At 41.3% G+C, this 24,278-nt stretch overlaps 1 protein-coding gene across 1 annotated transcript in view; it reads left to right on the forward strand.

Annotated features, from left to right (window-relative positions):
- The window catches only part of EFCAB5 (EF-hand calcium binding domain 5), a 78,648-nt gene extending 55,587 nt beyond the window's left edge, over positions 1 to 23,061 (forward strand). Inside the window, exons 17-22 of the mRNA XM_065898035.1 lie at positions 1,490 to 1,642; positions 6,201 to 6,304; positions 8,635 to 8,888; positions 10,159 to 10,442; positions 10,829 to 10,925; positions 22,880 to 23,061. Of these exons, the coding sequence (XP_065754107.1) occupies positions 1,490 to 1,642; positions 6,201 to 6,304; positions 8,635 to 8,888; positions 10,159 to 10,442; positions 10,829 to 10,925; positions 22,880 to 23,061 (1,074 nt within the window). The remainder of the gene's footprint in view (positions 1 to 1,489; positions 1,643 to 6,200; positions 6,305 to 8,634; positions 8,889 to 10,158; positions 10,443 to 10,828; positions 10,926 to 22,879) is intronic.
- Positions 23,062 to 24,278: the final 1,217 nt, after the last annotated feature.

Consider the following 24,278-nt stretch of genomic DNA (forward strand, 5'->3'; position numbering starts at 1 on the left):
AGAGTGAAGCTATGTATATAGATAGTGTCATCATACTTGTATCAGTCTTTGGAGAGGCTCCCCATTATACATGGAAGGACTCAGCCTCAGTTGCCCATCTATGTCTCAGCCTGTCTGGGAAGATTGTTAATATGTGTCTGATTGCATTAATCATAGGAACAGCATTTTCTGCTATAGAACGGAAATCCAACTATTAGACTACTAACTAAAACCCAAAAAGTAGGAATGAACTTTTAGAAGGGACATATTAATGTTTTATTAATAGTGGTACCTTGAAATCCTTTGCTGTTTCCACAAGTGGTTCTAAATATGATATGCCTTCCTATAGTTCTTATTTCAGTGTTATAATTTTTGAGGATAAAGAATGAAGGAAAAGCCTAAATGTTTCTTGAGTATTCGTGTTTTCATGATAGATCTCAAAAAGGAGAGGCACTTTTAAGACTATAAAATAACTGGACCATTTCTACAAGCATTTAAATTTAATTTTATGAATAGAAATTTCAGTGAAGGAAGATTGAAAACCTTTATGGAGGCAATGGACCGGGACATAGCAGCAATCAGGAAGTTGCTATCATTTGTTCCCCTGTATGCTCTTGATGTTTATTTACCATCATTTAAAATTTTCTCCTCTCATTTACTGGATGTACAACTGAGGAAAGTGGTAGAATCGTTTTCCCTGGACATCTTTTTAAATAATAAGGTTCATTCTCATCAGACGTAAGAATCATGTGAAGATATTAAGAAGCAAAATGCAAGAGTATGGAGTTCTCAGTAGGTGAACTATATATGGTCTTATTAGAGAATATGTCAAAGTGAATTCCAAATTGACTCTCTAGCCCTTGGAGGTAAAGGCTCCTGGGTTACCCTTAGATGCCTTGGGTCCTAATATAAAATGCAGATATTTTTGAAGAATTTTTGGTTCCTAGAGTTTCTTGACAAGAAGACCACAGATGGGTTCTAAGGACTTCCCGTCCCTTCTCTGTAGAACAGGCTCTCTTTATGTATCTAAGACGATGGTGTACTCTAGCGTGTTGCAGGCCTTGGAACCCAGCACACCTGTACTGCTTGCTGATCTGATGGCAGTAGCCTTGTAAAGACGCAGACATTAATGTTGCATCAGATCAGGGCAGCTCTTACCCATCTGTCCAAGGTTGGCATCAGTTCTTGGCTTTTAAACCTTTTTTTCTCATTTCAAAGTTTATCTTGTTCTTCTGACACTATTTTCTGATAACACATATCACAGACTTCACTGGATGATTGTCAGGAAACACAGTAAGTTAGGTTGATCTTATGGTAGATCTCTCCTTACTTTTGATTTCACTGTGATTGATCCTTTTTTCATAGTAGAATCTGGAACACTGCCTTTTGAGAATTGATGAATAACTTGTAGGAAGTAGATTATCAATTAAAAAGATAATCCAATTGATGCATTACTAATTATTTTGGTGTTTTAAATAGAAAAGGTAATTTAAATTTTCTGTCTCTACAGGGAGTTGCCCATGTTTTTAGTACTGCCTATCACTATGTCCACAGCCGAGAGCATATCCTGCATGTTGTGATCACTGGCATCAGCTGGCTCTACAACATCACATCCGGCATCACTGCCATCACTACATACTTCACTGAGCCTAGCCCAGCGAAGGTAGGCAAGGCTGGGCAGTGTTAGACCTCCCCAGGTTAACAGAGTTTCTAGATACTATTGTCTTGCTCGTATTTTAAAGCAGATTCAGTTAGCTATTATGCTATGACCCCAACTCAAGATCCTTGGTTGTGAGTGGCAGAAATCCATCAAACTGCCTTAGGCAAAGGGGGGGCGGGGCGCGGATTGATTAACTCAGGTAACCAAATGAAGAAAGGGCAGGAGTCAGGCTGGCTTCCGGGACGACCATCTGGGCTCTCTCATGTTATTTCTCTTCCCAGTTCTCACGTTTGCCTCCCTCTGCACTTTGGCTTTGCCATTCTGGCTAAAGACAGGTTTTTTTCTACAGGGCAAGCCTGATGCTTAGTAACTAAAGAAGAGTTTTTCTTTCCTGTTCCAATTTGCAAAAACCAAGGAAAGAAAACTCGTTTTGATCTATCCTGAGATATGCCCCTCCTGGCCAGGGTGGGAAATTTACAGTAACTGGCAGACCCCACCAGGATCATATGGGTGAACTGGGAAGGGATGAGGCACCCCTGTTTTGGAAGGACACCTTATATCACACCAATCAAAAAAAGAAAAAAAAGCCTCCCTATCTACAATGTGATGAGTTTTTGATGAATGTTTGCTTTGCTTCTTTACACTTAATGTTAATGTTAGGATTTTTCATGTATAAGAATGGATGGAAAGGGGTCTTCCTTTCAAGAATGCTAAACTATTCTGCCTGATCAGGTGGTGGCAACACCTTGATTGTCTTTCAGTCCTTTACCTGGCCGTCCCACAGGTGCCTCTCCCCTTCCTTTTTGGCTTCTTTTCCTTCCTTCCCTCCAGGTCCCCGCTTCCCTCCTTCAGTGGCTGGATCAAGCTGATGAGGCCTTGGCTAAAGAGGGCAGAATCACAGAGCTCTCTGATGGGGTGACCGGGCCAAGGAAGTGGAGAATGCCTAGTTGTGGGTGCTGCTTCTGGGGTGGGGTGGGGCTGGGAGCCTTCAAGTGCCTTCTGAACTGGGGCGGACCACCTGGTGTGTATGTGTTGGGTGGGTGGCGGTGAGAACCTCTCAGTATAGGAGGCAGACCACCAGGTCCCATTGGCCACAAACACAGTGGGGCCGTAGCGTGTGGGGTCTGGGGAGCATTCCACTTGGCCAGCGTCTAAGCACTTTGTTGGAACCCTCAGAGAAACAGCACCTAGGGCCCATGAAGAAGGTTAACATCGCCTATAGCAGTCAGCAAGAAGCACGGCTGAAGGGGCGTGTAGTTTCAGAATTGTAATGCTGTGGACAAGACCACAAGGGTCACTATCCATCTGACCCAAGGCCATCTTATGGAGGTGGAGACCATATCCCGATGGGAAGAGGAGGACCACTCAGCAGCCAGGGTCTGGGTGGGGTCACAGCCAGGTAGAGACCAGTACAGCCTGTCCAAGCCTGTAGTCAGGGGTTTGTCCTAGGTGGGAGATACTAGGTGAGGTTTTGATGTTAAAAATGGCTGAGGATGGCTTTAGGGATACCTTTTTTTTTAAAGCATTCAACTATGGTAACTTAATAAGCCTCTCCCTTACTTTATGCAGCCCCCCCAGATCTACTCTCCTCTCTTCTCCAGCTCACTCTGTACCTCAGAAAGTAGACTGAATCAATGGACTCCTTGGCCTTTAGCTTCTTCTTGGGATTGTCCAATGAGAGGCACCAGTAGGAGATTGGTGGGTAGAAGGAGAGGGAGGCTCTCCTTCTGCTTTTGGCTCTCCCCTCTGCCAGATTGCTGTGGGTTAGCTGTGTTCTTCGACTAAAGGCCACTCTACCTTTAGTCAAGTGGCCCTCTCCCTCTCCTGTCTTCTCCAAGTTCCAGTAATTGCTTCCATCCCTTGCCTCTTCAGGCTAAAAGTGGTAGCAGCTCCCCATTGTTACTAGGCCTGGGATTCTAAGTACCGACCATGCTTTCATAAATAGTCCCTTTATTAAACTCTCTTCAAATTAGCCAGTACTGGTGTGTCATCTGCTCCCTCCTGATATCCTGACTGACACAAATTATAAAGTAGATTCTGAGACACCCCACCTCACCTCATGCCCATGTTTCTGTAAGGTACAGAGTCATGGAGGAAAAAGAGTTCTCACTCTTTTGACAATAACTATAAATGAGGGAACATAGGAGTTTCAATTTCTCTTAGATATGAAACTCAGGCTATCTCTTTTATTGTGAATAATAATAAATATCATTATTATTATTATTTATTTAGTTTATCACCCCAAAGCACCTATGTCTAACTATTTCTTTGGAGCACCAAATTTGTTAAATATTTAACTGTGGTAGGCTGAATAATGTTTCCCCCCACCAAGACGTCCATATCCTAATTCCTGGAACCTGTAAATATGTTACCTTAGTGGCAAAAGGAATTTTGCAGACATGATTAGTATTAAGGACCTTGAGAAAGGGAGAGTGTCCTGGATTAGCCAGGTAGGCCCTATCGATTATACGTGTCCTTAAAAGCAGAAAACCTTTTCTGGCTATGGTCCCTGAAAGGTGAAAGGATGGAAGAAGAGTCAGAGCGATGGCAGTGTGAGAGACTTGACACTCTGTTGCTGGTTCTGAAGCTGTACAAAGACCCAAGGTCGCTAGGAGCTAAGGGCAGCCCCCAGCTGACAGCCAGTAAGGAGACCAAGACCTCAGTCTCTTACTTTCCTGAGGTCTAACATGTGCCTGGTTTGCTATCTTAAGTTATATCAAGTAGGCTTTTGAAAAAACAAAAGCCAGAGATTAGCAGGTGATTTCTGCTTTCCATCTCTCCACATTTCTTTTCTTAGGCAGCACAAACTTTCTGCTTGAGTGGGGAGGAGGGTGGTATACAATACCACAATTAATGTTTCACATCCCACCATACATAATAGAAACCCTTTAAAATTTTTTTCTTTTATTTTGGCTGTGCTGGGTCTTCGTTGCGGTGCGCAGGCTCTTTGTTTCCGGCTTCTCTCTAGTTTCAGCACACGGGCTCTCTAGTTGTGGCACGCAGGTTTAGTTCCCCCACCACATGTGGGATCTTAGTTCCCCGACCAGGGATCAAACCCCCAACCCCAGCATTGGAAGGCGGATTCTTAACCACTGGACCACCAGGGAAGTCACGAAACCTTTTTTTTTTTTTAACCTCAGGGACTTCAAAAATGCTGTTACCCTGCCCAGAACATTCCCCCCACTTCACTCCATCACGCTTAGGTCCTACCTGAAGCAAACTACAAACTTTACCAAGGGACATACATTTTTTTCATAAAGTTAAAAAGTCATATCATGATTATTTTCACAAGAAGACCACTTTTTTAAAATATTTCTTACCAAAATTATTTTTAAATTTAACAAAATTCCAAGATAAATTCCAGCATGATTTTTTTAATTGGCCAAATGATTTTAATCTTCATTTGGAAGAAGAATAAATGCATGAGAATAGCTAAGAAAATGAAGGATAGGAGGGAATTTATAGCCATGGTCTGAGGAAGGATGGCTGATTCTATTTCAAAGATTGAAATGATTAAAGCGAGGTTGATACATTGATGACATAAAAATGTAAACCTTCCCTGCATCAAAGTTATAAACACAACTAATTGCCACATATCTGACAAAGGATTAACAGTGTTATATAAAAGTCAATGAGATTTTGAAAATCCAAAATAAAAATAAGCAAAAGACAATTTTATTTAAACAAAAAACCTCATGCAAATGGTCAATAAACATGGGAAAAAATGTTCAATTGTTCTCATAATGAAATAAATACAAAGTTAAGTAGAAGATAATTTCTTACCTAATAAATTGAAAAAGATTTTTTTTAATATAATTTGAAATGTCTGTTAGACATCTAAGTGGAGATATTGAATAGGCAGTTGGATATATGAGCTTAGTGTTTGGGAGAAATCCAGGCTGGTAAATAAATTATATTTAAAACTACTCGAGTGGTTACACATTGTGAATGTATTTAATCCCACTGAATTGCACACTTATGAATGGTTAAAATGATAATATTATGCTGTGTATATTTTACCAAAACAAAACAAAAATCGTGAGACTGGATGGGATGACCAATAGAATGAGTGAGGATAGGAAAAAAAAATTTCTGAGACCCAAACCTTGAGGCCCAAGTGTTCAGCATCATTGTGGCTCAAAATTATATTGACCTTGACCTATAATTTGAAAAACATTTTATATTACCTAAGCTTTTCTAATTTTTTTTCTATTTATTTGTCCCCAAAAGTCTTAATGAGAGTATGAAGTCTAGGGGACTTCCTGGTGGTCCAGTGGTTAAGAATCTGCCTTCCAATACAGAGAACAGGGGTTTGATCCCTGGTTGGGAAACTAAGATCCCACATGCCTCGGGGCAACTAAGCTGGTGCACTGCGGTTACTGACCCCACAGACCACAACTAGAGAGAAGCCGGCGCGCCACAACGAAGAGCACGCACGCTGCCCATGCACCACACCTAAGACCCTGATGCAGCCAAAAACAAATAAATATTTTTTAAAAAAGAGAGAGAGTATGAAGTCTAAGTACTCCTCTCTCTAATGATATCTCTGCCTCTTTTCAAGGATTCAGACTATGTTTTACGAAATATGATGGTCACAGGGCACCTGGGTCTAACAGAAATCCACAGGAATCCCCCTATCATCTTTAGGAAGACTTGCATTTTCAGGTATGAGACATACCTCATGGTCTGTTTTGTTTGACTGCCAGCTTCTGCTTCTTATTAATATACACTGGCTCTCATTCTGATTGGGTTTTAAAGAAAAATTACTGCAGACCTTTGTCTGCCTGGGTCCTTTCCCCCTCAAGTCCTTTTAAAAACAGATTTCAATTTAGTGTTTTATTTTCTATAATTGTCCTGTAAACATGGAATTAACAAAAACCCACCATGGTTATGAAAAATACACCCACATCACTTAATCAGAGCTCATCCTCTTACTGTTAACTAGCCTGTTGACTTGTATTTTTTATTTAAAGAAGACAGTCTGGGGCAAAGATGGGGAGGAGGCAAAGAATGTTGCCTTTAATAAACCCCCAGTTCTAGATAACCTTGAATGCCTCTCACCTGTGGAATGGAAAGGCTATTAAACTGTGGACAGATGCAAAACAGATCTTAACTAGAATACATCTTTTGCAAAAAGGGACCACTGCTTCTTAGAGGGTCAGCATAGTTGAATAGGCGGTAACCTATCTCAGACTAGTAGGCTAATTTGACATTTAAGTACCTATGTTAATTCAATTTCAGTTTGGCCTCATACCAGAATGTTCATTCAGTTTTAAGCTCCTTTCCATACAGTTATTCCTTGTGCTGGTCAATAGTTCTACAGGAGTCCTTGTAACATCCAGACTTATAACCTCGGATTTCTCTGTGTAACTTAGAGTAGGTGCTTTTTTTTTTTTCGCGGTACGCGGGCCTCTCACTGTTGTGGCCTCTCCCGTTGCGGAGCACAGGCTCCGGACGCGCAGGCTCAGCGGCCATGGCTCATGGGCCCAGCCGCTCCACGGCATGTGGGATCTTCCTGGACTGGGGCACGAACTCGTGTCCCCTGCATTGGCAGGCGGACTCTCAACCACTGCGCCACCAGGGAAGCCCAGAGCAGGTGCTTTTTGAGGACCTCTGTTGACCAAGAAAGCTTAGCATGATGCATCATTACTATGGTTATCATAAAGACACAAAGTGATGGCTCAGCTGCAGCAAGGGGTAGGAATAGCAAAAGAAGGACATAACCTTCCCTATCATCATAGGATTGATGTTATGAACTATAAGTGTGCTTTTTTCTTTTTTTTGGCAATGCCCTGCAGCATATGGAATCTTAGTTCCCCAACCAGGTATCGAACCCCTGTCCCCTGCAGTGGAAGCACGGAATCCTAACCACTGGATCACGAGGGAATTCCCTAAACGTGCTTTTGAGGCTATGCAAAGCACCAACATTTTTACAAATACCTCAAAGGAATGACATCTCAATATCATGTAAGGACTTCCCTGATGGTCCAGTGGTTAAGACTCCGGGCTTCCACTGCAGGGGGCGGGCGTTTGATCCCTGGTTAAGGAAGTTCCGCATGCCAAAGTTTGGCCAAAAAAAAAAAAAGATACACTCAATATCATGTAGATGGGGAAAGAAAGAAAGAGATAAAAAGAGATACCTCACTAGAGAAAAAAGGAGCCACTACATTTCTATGAAAACCGCAGGTCCCTCACTGAAGCAGGTGCCCTGCCCAGATCCCCATGTACCTTCTGCGAGGGGCCACGTCCTACTGCTAATGACTCACACTGTAACTTTCTCTGGAGGAGCACCCTTGAGCAATGGGAGCCTCTCACCAGGAGGTGCCTAAGAGTTCTGTAAACACCCTCTCCACACACAACCCAAGCAGATTAGAGCTCTAATGACTGACAAAAGGCCTCTCCCCTGCCTCAAGGTGGAGCAGAGTCTGGGCACAGTTTGCCTTCCAGAGCTCCCCTTGGGATCAGACTGAGGCTAGAGTTCACCTGGAATCACATTCTTGCTTAGCTCCTCCCCCTTGCCTATCGTGCTTTTCTCAGACCCTTACAGGTTTCTCCTGAGAGCACTCCCTCAATAAATCATTTGCACAGAGCATCCCTTTTCTCAGTCTCTGCTTCTAGGGCACCTGACCTAACACGCTCATTGTTCCTTCAGGCATTCAACCAATATGTATTGGACAATATTTAAACAAAAAACAGATACCCTCAGATAAGGATAAGTATATAGTAAAAACAATAAGGCAGAGTATTAGGGTGGAGCGAGACTCAGATGCAGCTATTTTAGATTGTGGGGTCTGGGAGGGCTTCCCTATGAGGAGCTGAGGGAGAGACCCCTGTGAACTCAAGGGGTGGAGTGGTCCAGGCAGACGAAACAGCAACAAGGGCTGGTGCGGCTGGAGTGTAGTAGGCACAAGAGAAGATGATTCAGTACGTTTGGGTGGAATGTTATGAACAGGCTGTTGTTTTATATCCTTATGCTTATTTGGTTTTGGTTTCAGAGATTTCCTCTTTAAGTGTACAGACAGTTCAGAAGTTGTTTTGGCCTCTGTCTGTGGAGAAAACCACATAGTAGTTCCACTTCGTAAGAGAACAGGAGAAGCTTTGGGAGTTCTCGATGTTAACATTGGCAGGAGTAAGATGTTGTTGTATCGAGAATTTAAAGATCTACAGAAAATGACGAAGGTGATCCAAGTTGCCTGCAATGAAATACTGGGCGAATTATCTGGAGAAATAAAGAAAAACTATATCTTAGGTATTGTGCATGTGGCGACCATCTGAATTCATGGATTTAAAAAGTTTTGGGGAAATCACAGACAATGCAATGCAGGATGCATTTTCTAAAATGAACTGTTGCAATATATAGATCTTTCCACATGGAAGGATTTCCTTCTTGCAGTCTTGGGCTGATGAGTGTGGGCTATAAATGCTAGCAAAGGGTAAGGAATCACATTTTCTTGGCTAGAGTCATGGTTTTAGAACTGGAAGGACTCATAAAGGCAATATACAAGTAGCATTTATTGGGTTGGCCAAAAAGGTCATTCGGGTTTTTCTGTAACATCTTATGGAAAAACCCGAATGACCCTTCTGGCCAGCCCAATATTAAATGTCACATCATGTGTCAAGCACTTTAAATATGTCCTTACCATAACTCTATGAGGTGAATGGTTATTATTTCATTTTACAGATGAGGAAAGTAAAGTTCAGAGAAACAACTTGCACCAAATCACATAGTTAGCAAGTGGTGAAGGCTGGATTTGCACCCCAGTTTGGGTGCTCTTTTCAGTACATTACACAGTGCTAACTCTTCGGAACATCTCATTTTACAGATAAAGAAGCTAAGGCCCGTCAAAATAAAAGTCCAATAGCAAGCTAGTGCACGACCAAGAACAGGCCCCCGGTCCTTATGATTCCACATCCACTAGGCTACCCTTAGCACAAAATCAGTTTGGGCAGAAGGGAGGGAAGAAGGAAGCATGGAAACCTTTGGCTGCCTAGAATGGAATGACCAGAATTAGTAGAGTAACACTCTGGTGGGGTAAAGCTGAAAGGTTTCTAGCCACTACACAGTGTGGGAAAAGAAGAAAAAAGAAAAGAAAACTCATGTCTTTTGAGCATCCACTATGTGTAAGACCTGGGGCTAAGCACTTTTACATATACCATCTCCTGTAATTCCCACAGCTCAACAGGGAAGTAGGGATCAGCTCTATTCTCACAGAAAATGAAAAGGAGGCTCAGAGAGACCACAGAACCAATAAGGGGGAAAGTAGGTATTCAAACCAAGATCTAACTCCAAAAAAGTTTCCACATTTCCTCAAAGCCTCTTCCTGTGAACTTCACCAGGTGTAATTCCATTTTTGCCTTTTGATTTCGTGACTAGAGAAACTGATTGTTTAAAACCATAGGATATGGTCTTCTTTTTCCTGAAGAAAAAAAAAAGGGTTTTACTATATTATGTTCAGAATCCTATTAAAAAGTAGTGTGTGTACTAAACAACAACGTGGGATGTCATTCTATCATTCCAGAAATTGAAAATGTGGGAGCAGTCCAGCGGGCAGGCATTCTCTTCTTCCGAGTCATGCTGAAAGAGCTACAACAGTGCCTCCGGCTGCTTACCTCCATGGACTTTGTGTCACTGTTGCTCTATGATTATGATCCTCTGGCAGAGCCAAAATCACCAGCCAGCCAGTCCCAGGAGTTGGAAGCCAACATAAAACTAGTACAAGACATCCTAAAAGGGATTATCTTGTTCTTTCATCCAGAATTGGAATTATCAAATGACTTAGGAAATTGGGATCAGTGTAAACTGGTAAGTTTTTTTTTAAGTACACTTTATTGAAAAATATCCTACACAGGTTTAGATATACAAATCATAATTGCACAAATCCTAAGTATACAAGGGCAAGAATTTTTACACAATGAACATTTGTAACAGGCTCCTAGATCAAGAAACAGAACATTAGTGGCATCCCCAAAGCCATCCTTTGTACCATACCCTCTCCCATCACCAGCTTCTCACACACACACACACACACACGCACACTCACCCTCGGGTAACCGGAATCCTGACTTCTAACACCATAGACTGCTTTTGCCTGTTTTGAAGTGTATATAAATGGAATTATGTAAACTGATGAATTGGGCACTCTACTTCCACTTGCTGATGATTCCATAACTTTTGTTCTTTGTTCACAGTACGTTAACCAATACTTAGTCGAGAATATTTGTGACTTTGATCCAACTGCTAGGAAACTGAAGGTTAATTTAAAGCTCATTGATGAATATATCAGAGGTAAATTTCCACTTAATTATGGTCTAAATCTATACCAAGAGCAACAAAACACAGTTGCAATCCAGAGACTTTTATTAGAATAAAGCAAGTGGCTCATACATTCAATTTTTAGGGGAAAATAGTTCTGATTATAGTCTTCTAAAAGGAGGGGCATTGTCTATAATCTACTGCAATCCCCAAAGTGACTGTCTGTGCCACACGTATGAGAATTCAGAAGCACCTCTGTCTCCCACTTATTGACTACATGTTCATAATTCGCTAAAAAACAAAAGCAAATAGGGGCTGCAGTGAGACTAGGAGACAAGTACGTTAAGCAAAAAGGCAGGTATTATCTTTAGTTCCCATGAAGAACCGAAGAAAATAATAGATCATGAGTCTTTATAGACTAGTAATGTAGACTTTTTAGAGGAGGAGCATTAGCAGGAATCAAAGCAGTGAGGCTCCCAGGTTGGAAAAGGTGATGAGCTCTTTGACCACAGAGAACTGGTCACATATAAGGGTAAAGATACATATACAAGCACACATTTCTCTATGTGTGTATATTACCCCACCAGAGACCTGAGGCCAGTTTTGTTTTGTTCTGTTTTTGTTTTTTGCTGCTCAGCTTGTGGGATCTTAGTTCCCCAACCAGGGATCAAACCTAGGCCCTTGGCAGGAAGCACAGAGTCCTAACCACTGGACAGCCAGGGAATCCCCCTGAGGCCGTTTATATGAATAGAACAGGAAAGAGCGAACTTAAAAATTTGGCTCTTTTTTTTTTAACTCATTTAAAAAACTAATCATTAATTGGAAAAATGGCTCTGTAGAAATCTCTTCACTAAGCCTATCCATCTCTTCCCCACTCTCTTTGGAGACTCTGGACCAAGTCACAAGGGTTTCTGGACTTCTGTGACACCTATATTAGGCAGAGAGGCTTAGAATCAGACTCCTAGGACAAGAGAAAGGAAAAGACAATTCAGGGGAAGACAGCCACACTCTTCAGGCTGTCTGTGGCAGTGGAAGCACGTAGCACAGTGGAAGCACAAAGCAGCGAGTGAGGACGGATGGATGAGAGAGAGAGATCTTCTGGCTTAGGAAGGAGAGATACTCCCAGAAGTTCGGGAGTGCTAGACACGAGATTCACATAAAAGTTAACATGAGGCTTCCCTGGTGGCGCAGTGGTTGAGAGTCCGCCTGCCGATGCAGGGGACACAGGTTCGTGCCCCAGTCCGGGAAGATCCCACATGCCGTGGAGCAGCTAGGCCCGTGAGCCATGGCCGCTGAGCCTGCGCGTCCGGAGCCTGTGCTCCGCAACGGGAGAGGCCACAACAGTGAGAGGCCTGCATACCGCCAAAAATAATAATAATAATAAGTTAACATGAATTCATGTGGACTGAGAGTGGTGTGAGTAAAGATTAGAATTCCTGTTTGGAAGGTCTTCTGTGTGCCCTCAGGGCCATGGACTGATTCACAGAGCCTCTGCATTCACAGGTGTTGCAGTTATCACTTCTAAGGTGCTGTTTAAGGAAAACAGTAACAGCAGCAACAACAAAAATGAATACGTGTTCACTATATATTTGTATACACTGTACTTGGTCTATACTTGTTCACTGTTCACTGAGGACTTAAAACTCTAGAAGAAATATTTTCTATGTCAGTGCCTAGTTGCTGCTCTTCCCTTTGGAGTAGATTTAGTCCCTGCCATGGGCCTGGCACTGCCCCATGTGTGACCCGTTTGTCTAATTGATATTCTCCCTGAGTCCCTACTCCACTTTGGTCCCCATCCAACCTGCCAGCCCCTTGGCCTAGAGCCAGATCCTGCTGCCACTTGTGTCCCTTAAAACTGATGCTCCCCTTCTTGGGCAAGGACTCAGGTACCCCCCAGTGTCCAGTCCAGTCCCTCTGTCAGATAGGAGCTAGGGATGAGGATCAGGCCCCCCCCTCTCCACCCTGAAGGCATGTTCAGGAATTGGCTCTCAGCCCTTAATAAAGACATAATCCATGGCATTGTACCAATGCTTCAAGGGAGTTTCTTCAGGCTCACCTCCGATTTGCCTATCAGAACTACCTCCTATTGTCATATATAGCTCTTTTGTTTCAGGAAAACATGCAAATTTCTGTTTCCTTTGCTTACCCCCACTTTGGACTGTGCTAGCTGATTCCTGAGCAGCCTTGATCTCCAATGCTCCCCACCACTTTCTTTTCCAGCAGTGTCCTCAGGTGCCAGGAATTCCAACTGCAGTTAACAGAGCTGGATTCAGCCAGAAGCTAATATCCCCTAGGCTCCCCTACCACGGCCACCAAACCTTTAGCATTACCACAGTCTCTGAAGCAATCAAGAAAGTTCATAGACCACCCAGGTACCAACCCTCTCTCCTTCAGATGCAATTGTATCAGGAAATTCTAAGCTCCGCATTTGGGGAAAGGAAAGAGAACTCTTGGGGCACCTTTCTACTTGTGCCAGAAAAAGAGGAGTCTTCTGGCAGGGCACTCTGCTGCCCAAGTTTATCTGAGCCTTCTTCTAGAAGTAAGGCCCTTACTCAATGACTCCACCCAGCATGAAATGCCACCAATACCTATAGGTTCTGCCCAGGATGGGGAGGGACTTTTGGCATAGCTCCTAACTCATCAAACCTTCCAAACTGATGACTTTGCCAAGAAGACAGAGTCAAAGGCAAGTGATGTGCCCACACTTTTTTAGGGCTTCTGCTTCCAACTCTCACTCCACTTCATCCTAGCTCTAGTGAGATCATATGGTATTTGTCTTTGTCTGACTCATTTCACTTAACCGAATGCCCTGAAGTTTCATCCATGTTGTTGCAAATGGCAGGATTTCCTTATTTTTTATGACTGAACAATATTCCACTATATGTATATATCACATTTTCATTATTCATTCATCTGTCAGTGAACACCTAGGTTGTTCTCACATCTTGGTTATTGTAAGTAACACTGCAGTGAACATGAGGAGTGCAGATATCTCTTCAAGATAGTGATTTCATTTCCTTCAGATATATACCCAAAAATGGAATTGCTGGATCATATGGTAGTTCTATTTATAATGTTTTGAGAAAACTCCATATTGTTTTCCATAGTGACTGCACCAATTTACATTCCTACCAACTGTGCATAAGGGTTCTCTTTTCTCCACATCCTGGCCAGCACTTGTTATTTCTTGGGGTTTTTTTGTTTGTTTGGTTTTTGTTTTGGTAATAGCCTTTCTAGCAGATGTGTTGTGATATCTCATCGTGGTTTTGATTTGCATTTCTAGAAAGGGTTATTTTATATTCTGGTGGAATTCCAGGCAGCTGTGTCCCACCTTTATATCGAGACAGTCACCTTTGCAGGAGCACTGGGCAGCTTTGTTCAGCAGGCTTGGCTTCCCAAGACTATGCCATTGCATGTGAATGTTGCTGACATACTTCCCTGTGGGGGACCCACTGACTCCAGTGACCACTCCCGGACAGCTGTGCATAGTGCATCAAAAGCCTGCTACCCTCTGTTACTCTGCCTAAAGTACTCATGTAGTTAGCCTTCTCTACCTGAAGACCCGTGACCTGACCACCTTGTAATGGATCTGTTCTCCTCACTCCATTTTGGACCTCTGATGCCAGCCTCGCCTGGTTTTTCTGTCCCATGTCCCCTTCCCAGTGGATTTGGGCAGATGTTTTCTACCAGGAAATGTTCTCAGACCTAGAGGTAAGAAGAGCTGTCTCCCATTCCAAGTGTGACCAGAATCACTTTGCTGTCTAGAAACTGTGTTTCTGCAAGTAGCCATACTTCCTCCCCACACCTAAATCCAAGTGTCTATAGGTGCACAGACACTGGTCTCAGCAGGAGTTCCCCAGGCCCTCCACTTTTCCTGCGAGAGACCCAGGGCTCCTCTTCCAAAGCAGCCACAGCCTCAGTGCTATCATCATCTATAAAGAAACTCACCAGCTTCCTCCATAAAATACCACCATGATCCTCCAAGAATGACAATGGAGGGAGATGCTCTACCATCAGGGGGCAGGACTGCTGGACTCATAGCCCTGATCAACTTCTGTCCTCAAGATTCACCTTTCCCCGGGAGATCTTTCCCTAATTGCTATTGCCACCACCGTGGTGGCTCTACCTCATGCTGTTCTCCATCCCTCTCCATTCCAGAAGTGGGGCAAGACTCTCTCCTTCACCTCCCACTGCACAGCTAAAGATCAGACAGGATTCTACCAACCATCCAGAAATAGCAAATATGAATACAGCACTGAACTGAATCTGCAACTGTGAGGATGTGCCGGGTTCTTTTAAATGAGTCAGAATGAAATGGACAAGAAACCAAGAAAATTGTTTTGTCCTATTTGGCTTGGATTTGGTTACAGTTCCCTACCACCTTTTCAAATCTAGTATTCTTAGATAGTGGTCTCTTCCAAGACTTATTCCTACTTGTCGGAAAAGAGCTGCTGTCACAGTTAGATCTGGGTTTAAGAGGGAGTCTAGAGTGCGATATTTATGAGTTGCTCACAAATTTCAGGCTCTAGAGGTAGAAACATCCATTCCGTTCTAGAATAGATTCCCTTGTCCTGAAAAGAACCGCTTAAAGGGCCCTTTTAGTTAAGATATGAGACAAGTACTCACACACTGTTCAGGAACTATTTTGGAATTTGGTAAAGACCTGGGGCCTAGATGCTTGCCCATTTCCCATGCATTTCCCTTCCAGTTTCAAGTCATCTGGGGGGAAAAGAAAGAGAAAATTTAAATTACCTATTTTCTTTCATTCCTTATCACTCCTTCTGATTTTAAATTTTGAAGTTTTCCAATAGTAGTTATTGAATTATGAGAAAAATGGTTTTGTCAAGGTAACATCCCATTGCTTTGATATCTGATAAAGGCTGTTGAAAATCAGTTTAATGAGAACATTTTTCTATTTAAGGCAAACATATTTTTCAAGTTCCTTTGTCACTCATTTTTTTCATTTCAGTGGATGTTAAAACAATCTTTTATCCCAAAAGGATTATAAAAATTATATCATACTTTTTTTTTTTTTTTTTTTTTTGCGGTATGTGGGCCTCTCACTCTTGTGGCCTCTTCAGTTGCGGAGCACAGGCTCCGGACGCGCAGGCTCAGTGGCCATGGTTCATGGGCCCAGCCATTCTGCGGCATGTGGGATGTTCCCGGACCAGGGCATGAACCCATGTCCCCTGCATCAGCAGGCGGACTCTCAACCACTGTGCCACCAGGGAAGCCCTATATCATACTTTTTATTAAAGTACTTTAAAAGGTCAAATAGAACTAAAAGCCTTCTAACAAAGAAGTCACTAGCCCATCCCTTTCCTCTCTTTTCCCCAGTTCCTCTCACCATGCAATTCTTTTTGACTCTTTTGACTGTTTCTTCTGTTGTTTTCAATTTTTCTGTATTTCTAATATTATGCACTATTGCTATCTTTTGAGTCATTAACTTAAGCCTTGTCAAATGATTTTCTTCTTATAGATGAAAGTTTAGTTCTGTTATACCACAATTTTCTTACCTTGCCCTCCCAATGAAATTGTATTACTATTTGGAGTTAAATCCAAATGCAATGTTTACATGATTTTGCCTATTCAGATATCCACAGCTGAGCATTGTAGCATATTTTGATCATTCCTTTTTCATTTTTGTTTTTCCTGAAGTAAATAATTGCCTTTTATTTTTTTAATTGCTTAGTTTTCTTTGTACTTCATAATTATTCTCACCCCTTCTATTTGTCTCTCCGTATTTTTAATTTCCCAAAAGGTCAGTTTTACCAGGTAATTTTTGTTGGTTTCAATTTCTTTTTTTCTTGAAGCCATCCTTTCTAGAGATCTTAATTTTCTTTGAATCTGGAGCCTTCCCCCACCCCAGATCTGCTCTTTAGCTGCCTTCCTGAAATTTATTTTGCTGCCGTCAGAGGCATTTACTTCGCCATTCTCTTGGTTCATTCTTCCTCGATCTACTCCCATGTTTTGAGGTAGCATATCTCTAGTAGTTTCCTGAGCACTAGTGCATGAATGGTAAATTTTTTGAGACTTTTCATGTCTGAAGATGTTTTTATTCAACTGTCACATTTGATTTGTAGTTTGCTAGGAAGTGTAATTTTAAAGACATTGTCTTTTTTTTTTGCCTGCGTTGGGTCTTCGTTGCTGCGCCCGGGCTTTCTCTAGTTGCAGTGAGCGGGGGCTAATCTTCATTGCAGTGTGTGGGCTTCTCACTGTGGTGGCTTCTCTTGTTGTGGAGCATGGGCTCTAGGCACACCGGCTTGAGTAGTTGTGGCATGCGGGCTCAGTAGTTGTGGTGCACAGGTTTGGTTGCTCCGAGGCATGTGGCATCTTCCCGGACCAGGGCTCGAACCCATGTCCCCTGCATTGGCCGGCGGATTCTTAACCACTGTGCCACCAGAGAAGTCCCCCATTGTCTTCTTTTAGAAATTGAGATATAATTCACATACCACAGATTTCACTCTTTTAAAGAATACCATTTAGTGGTTTTTAGTATGTTCACCAGGTTGTGCAATCATCACCACTATCTAATTTTAGAATATTTTCATCACTTTAGAAAGAAACCTGGTACCCATTAGCAGTCACTCTCCTTTGCCCCTCCCCACCCCAGCCCTTGGCAACCACTAATCTACTTTCAGTCTCTATATATTTGCCTATTCTGGACATTTCATATAAATGGAATCATACAATAGGTGGCTTTTGTATGTGGCTTCTTTCACTTAGCATAATGTTTCAAGGTTCATCTATGTCCAAGCATGTACCAGTACTTCATTACTTTCTTATAGCTGAATAATAGTCTATTATAAGGATATACCACATTTTATTTATCCATTTATCAGTCGATGGACACGTGAGTTGTTTCTACTTTTTGGCTATTATAAATAATACTGCTATGAATATTGGTTTACAAGTTTTTTTGTGAGTATATGTTTTCAGTTCTCTTGATACATAACTAGGAGTAGAATTGCTGGGTCATATGGAAACTCTATGGTTAACTTCTTGAGGAAATGGCTCCGTTGTTAGAAGAAACTTGGAAACTTCCAAGCTTGCTGTTGAAAAGAAGTCTGAAGCCTTTCTGATTCTGTGCATGTAACTTTCAGATTCTGTGCATGTTTTGTTTTGTTTCTCTCCAGAAGCTATAGAATTACTCCTTTATCTCCAAGACTGTGAAATTTCATAATGATATGTCTTGATGTGGGTCTGTTTTCATCCATTGATCTGAGCACTCACTGGGCCTTTTCAATTGTGAAACACAGGTCCTTAAGTCCTGATGATTTCCTCCATGGCATCAAGGCTGCTACTTACGGCTGTGCAGTCTGTGCACTGCACAGATGTGCCCTGCTGAGGATGGTGGGGGCTGAAATCTAACCAGAATTCCATTCACTAAACTGTGTGCTTCAGCTTAAGGCTATATCTGCTTGGAGGAGGGGTATCTGTTTCCTCACACCTTTTTCTTTCTTTCTTTTTTTTTTTTTTGCGGAAGGTGGGCCTCTCACTGTTGGGGCCTCTCCCATTGCAGAGCACAGGCTCCGGACGCGCAAGCTCAACGGCCATGGCTCACGGGCCCAGCTGTTCCGCGGCATGTGGGATCTTCCCGGACCGGGGCACGAACCCATGTCCCCTGCATCGGCAGGCGGACTCTCAACCACTGCGCCACCAGGGAAGCCCTCTTTTTTTTTTTAACTTCTAATTTTATATTGGAGTATAGCCAATTAACAGTGTTGTGATAGTTTCAGGTGCACAGCAAGGCGACTCAACCATACATATACATGTATCCATTCTCCCCCAGACTCTCCCCCATCCAGGCTGCCACGTAACATTGAGCGGTGTTCCCTGTGCTATACAGTAGATCATACACCTTTTTCTGCTCAGCAAGCCGTGTGCTTATAGAGTATATTCATCCATGGTTGGTGTCTTTTTCTTATTTACACAAAAGTGACCTAGAGGTTAGTGGAGGCCCTACCCTCCCTTTTCTGTGTTCCCTCTTTGGAACTCCTCCTATTATTCAGACATGGGATCTCCTAGATTCAGCCTCAAAAATCCCTGTATTTTCTGTCCTATTTTCCATCTTTTTGTCTTTTTGTTTCACTTTCTGAGACATTCTCTCAACTTTTAATCCTATTGAATTTTTGTTTCTGTGCATTTTAATGTTTGAGAGCTTTTGTTGCTCTTGTTCTCTAAATATTTGCTTTCTACAACATGTTGTTCATATTTCATGAATGCAATGTCTTATCTCACTGAGAGTATTAATGGTAAGTATTTTTTGAAGTTTTCTTCTCCCTGTTGTTTCTCATCTTTCTGTTTTAGTGTTTTGGTCTCTGTATCTCATCTTCTCTACATCACACCACTGGGCAACCTTCCCTCCCCAACCTTAGAAATTTATTCCTCAGAGAGGGTAACAGAATTTCTCTGGACTGGGGGACGTCAGACACAACTGAGAGGGAGAGTACCAGAGTGAAAACAGGGAGAGTATTAGTGTATTTACTGAATGCAAAGACCCCTGTAGGCTTCCCACACGAAGCTCCAAACAAAAAGGAGCAAACAACTGATACCTGTGCCATTGGAATACAAGAAAAAATATCATTCAACTTTTATTTGTAATGCTTTTATCACATCAATAGCGAGTTTCTATTTTTTGCTTAAAAGTGTTTTAAAATAATTTAAATAAACAGTAAAGAGACTTCCCTGGTGGCGCAGTGGTTAAGAATCCACCTGCCAATTCAGGGGACACGGGTTTGAGCCCTGCTCCAGGAAGATCCCACATGCTGCAGAGCAACTAAGCCCGTGTGCCACAACGACTGAGCCTGTGCTCTAGAGCTCGCGAGCCACAACTACTGAGCCCACGTGCCACAACTACTGAGCCCACGTGCCACAACTGCTGAGCCCACGTGCCACAACTGCTGAAGCCCGTGCGCCTAGAGCCCGTGCTCTGCAACAAGAGAAGCCACTGCAGTGAGAAACCCGCGCACCGCAACAAAGAGTAGCCCCCGCTCGCTGCAACTAGGGAAAGCCCGCATGCAGCAACAAAGACCCAATGCAACCAAAAAATTTTTTGAAAGATACACTGCTTGCTGATCTTGGGTTAGTTTTTAGTTGAAAGGAGCAGTTACACTTTAACTTTTGGACTTGAAGCTTAGGGACTTCATTCTTTATTGCTTCGCACATCTTTCTAATTGTCTATAATTCCCAAAGGATTTTCCTTAATCCAGTGTTAAAGCTGAGATCCATAAATGGAATTTTAATTATAAATATCCTATAATACCCCAATGTTTTCAGCAGAATGAATTCCCTATGTAATTAAAAGTTTGATTAAGCTAGACCCTACAAAAATACCATAAAGTGTTTCTGAACTAATAGGTTCATAAACAGAGATTCAAAGTTTGACCCAGCAAGTCTTTAAACTCAGATATATTCAAATAATTTACTATATCCTTTACAAAGGAAGAATTACTAAATCTATGCGCATTGGAGTTCTGCTGAACTGCAGAGATCTGGCGTCTGTCCACCACAAGAGGGCAGTAACACTCAACCGTTGTAACTGGGAACCCAGCCGACCGAAGGAGGCTTCATTAGAGAAATCATTAGAGCCAGTTGTTAAGGCATCAATCTCTCATTGAAACGGGGCAGGGAAACAGGAACCTCCACCCAGACAGGTTCGGAGCTTCTGTCCTCGGTAACAGTAAGACAGGAAATAAGCAACAGGGGCTTGTGAAAGGGAGCGACGTCGCTCCCCATTCTCAAATCCTTGAATCACCGTGGAGATGGCTGATTAGCTTAATAATGGCTGCAGATAGGGGTCTGATCATTTGGATGTCGGATAAGAACACTGGCAGGCGTCAATGCAACAGGGCTCTTAATGGGGATCTGGAAAAGGCAGAATAAAGGCTGTGGGCAGTAGCAGAGCTGTTATATCTCAGAAAATTAGTTAGGACTGGTTTTAGGAGTGTTCTAGAGTGAAGTTTTATTTAATTTAGATTCATAACATTGGAACATTATGATAATCAAAGTAATCTTTGCAGCCTATAGCATTAACTTTTAAAGCTTCCAGGAAGCTAATTAATACAAAAAGCGATCAATTATAACAAATACATCTCAATATTTTAAGTATGTATGTTATTGGTCTAGTATTACCCATAATATGATATGAATCAGGGTTTGTTTTTTTTTTCTTTTTTTTTTGCGGTATGTGGGCCTTTCACTGTTGTGGCCTCTCCCGTTGCGGAGCACAGGCTCCGGACACGCAGGCTCAGCGGCCATGGCTCATGGGCCCAGCCGCTCCGCGGCACGTGGGATCTTCCCAGACCGGGGCACGAACCCGTGTGCCCTGCATTCCCAGGCGAACTCTCAACCACTGCGCCACCAGGGAAGCCCTGAATCAAGTATTTTTAATGTGCTCTCATGACCAGCATCTGTTTTAATTTTTATTCATAATTGTCACTAATGTTACTGAAAAGACAGTATTTTAAAAGCCTAACTTAATTATTCCACAATTTAATGTTGTTTCAATCAACATTTATTAAACACCTACAACTGAGAGAAGACAGTACCTCTGTGTGTGTGCGTGCGTGTGTTAAAACAGAATTTTAGAAACTTGTACCCACGTGTTTTAAAGTGAGCTTCAAATAAAAATGAGACTTGAGTATGTTTTCCATATTTTATGTGCCTTTCCTGTCCCACATTGTACCTTTTGTGGTAGTGATGCCTTCAAAACCATAGAAAGTCTAAGCCTAATTCAGGGAAATTTGTTCCTTCATGTTGATAGAAGATAGGGAAATAATATATGTTCTGTTTTGTCATCCTAATAGATATCCATAAGTGACATAATCGTCAGTGTTGTTAATGAGCTACTGTATAGAAAACATTTAAAACCTCTTATTCAATTATAAGTATCACTTAATAGTTTGATTCAACTCAAATCAGCAAACATTTATTGGGTTAGGAACTGTATTAGGCACTAGAAGTAACAAAAATGAGTAAAACATAGACCTGAGGGTAGAAGGCACCTGAAAGAAGGAAGGTAATTAACATTTTTTTGAGCAACTATTCTGTGACAGATTTTTGCATATCTTTTCTCATTAATCCTCATAGCAATTCTGAGTTATCCCTGTTTTTTGGAAGAAGAAACAGGCTCAGAGCAATTAAGTGACTTTTTTCAAGGTCACAAAACTAGTTGGGGTACAGCCAAGATTAGAACTCAGATCCTTTCAACTTTAAAGTATATTCTCTTTCCATTGGACCATTCTATCTGAATATTAGTCACTGACTGACTCCTGGGAAAAAGTAACTTACGAATGGCAGCTTAATAGTTAGCAGTCTAACAAATGAAATGTTTTGGTGTACAGTGATTATATGTTTAAAAATAATTTTTAATTAGGAAATATTTCAAACACAGACGTTAGAGACTAACACCTGTGTAGTCATTATGGAGCCATTTTCTATATCCAAGCTTAACATTATGCATGGTTGAGTCAGACTTTCTTAAAGAAAGAAAACATTATAGGAACAGTTGAGACTTTCTATACCCCTCCCTGATCCCATTCTCTTCTCTTCCTCCCTAGAGCTAATATTGTTATGAATTTGGTGTTTATCAGTTTCATCATTTCTTACTTTTACTACATGCCTATGAATCCATAAACAATATAATATTTTCAGGTTTTAAAATTGTTTTTAACTATATCCAAAAGAACATACTATTCTACAACTTACTGTTCTCAACAGTATGTTTTTGAGATTTATCCACAATGATATATGTAGCTCTAGTTCTTTGTTAAATGCTGTGTAGTATTCCATTATATGAATATAAGGAAATTTATTTACCCATTTTCCTGTAATTACATATTTAAACAGGATTCTGCTATGGTTTTGACTCAAAATATATCGAATGAACTTTTGTCATAATTTATATTTTATATTTTAGTATTAAAATATATTTTAGTAATAAAAGTACAAAACTATTCACACTAACTTTTTTTTTCTTGGTGCAGATCATTCTAGAATTGAAGTATGGACATTTGGTAATACTGCTATCGAATACTTATACCACTGGGCACACATCTGTTTGGCTCTTATGAAGCTGAAGAAAAAAATAAATAGTGCCATTTCACCCCCATTGCCATCCGAGACTGACTCCTATGCGTATGCAAAATGCCAGGGGGAAGCTTGCTAGGGAAATGCTAATGGAATTGCTACTGTATTTAGGGTATTTTTGTCATGTTCAGTTTTGTTTGTTAACTATAAAATAAAATATTTTCATTTGGAAAGGAGTACCACATAAACATATTCTCCTAGACATTTATCTCAGCGCTTTATAAAAGCAAAAGTGCTACCTAAGGAGAAATTTGATCTAAAAAATACCCAGTTAAGGTAGCCATAACCAAATGTATGTTATAGAATATATTTTAAAGTTTCCTTTTAATTTTAGCATTGTATCTGGCATGGGACTATTACGGTTCGTTGGGCAGAGTTATTTTAATTTTTTTTAAAGTACAAGCGAAGAAAGACTGAGGATTTAGAAAAAATGGCAGTTTTTACATCAAAAGAGCACCAAGTAATAAAGATTTTAAGAAATGGACTGGGAATTGTTTTTCTAAATTTTCAAAGACTTATATGAGCACCACTTCCTCCCCATCCCCATCTCCACCCCCCACCCCTACTTACCTTAACAACTTAAAAGTTATTTCAATGAATAGAAATTCTGGGGAAATGTTTGTCCATGACTCACGGAAAAAAGAAAACACTTTTTTTAAATAACAAAATCCTCTCAAGTTCAAGAACTGCAAAAAGAATTTATGTTTATTTAAAGCTTCTTACTACAGCAAACTTTACTGCTCTGTTGTGAGATTTCATCTTTGCAATAAGATATCTGATGACAGAGTCCATTTTTAATAAAATTTTGGGAAATTAAACTTCATTTTCTTTATTTGGTTGACAAAATGTGATGTGTTCCAAACATCTTATATTTTGAGATTGGAGGTCCCTTTTTAACCTTTTCTGATAAGATGGCAGTGTTATTACCAGGCCTCATCTCTTGGATGATCGCATGCCCAGTTTTAACCTATAAGCCTGTTTCATATTTGGAAGTGGTCTTTTCAGGGCATTTGCAGCAACATTTCTAGGAACAATGTTCTTGAAGATATTAAACTGATAGCCACATATCGTGATGGCTTCAGATCAAGCTTATAAAGAGTCCACTGTGAATACAAATGGCATTTTAGGCAGCAAGGAGGGGAAATTTTTGCAGACTGCCACCTGTTTAACCATTATCATGGTTATTATTTTATTAGCTCTTGCTCCATAGTTTATAGGTAACAATGATACTGCATGCTGTACACCATCCAGACCACTTTCCTTTATCATGGAGTTAACTAAATGGCATCCAGCTTA

This window comes from Phocoena phocoena, chromosome 19 (genome assembly GCF_963924675.1).
Source record: "Phocoena phocoena chromosome 19, mPhoPho1.1, whole genome shotgun sequence".
Lineage (NCBI taxonomy): Eukaryota > Metazoa > Chordata > Mammalia > Artiodactyla > Phocoenidae > Phocoena > Phocoena phocoena.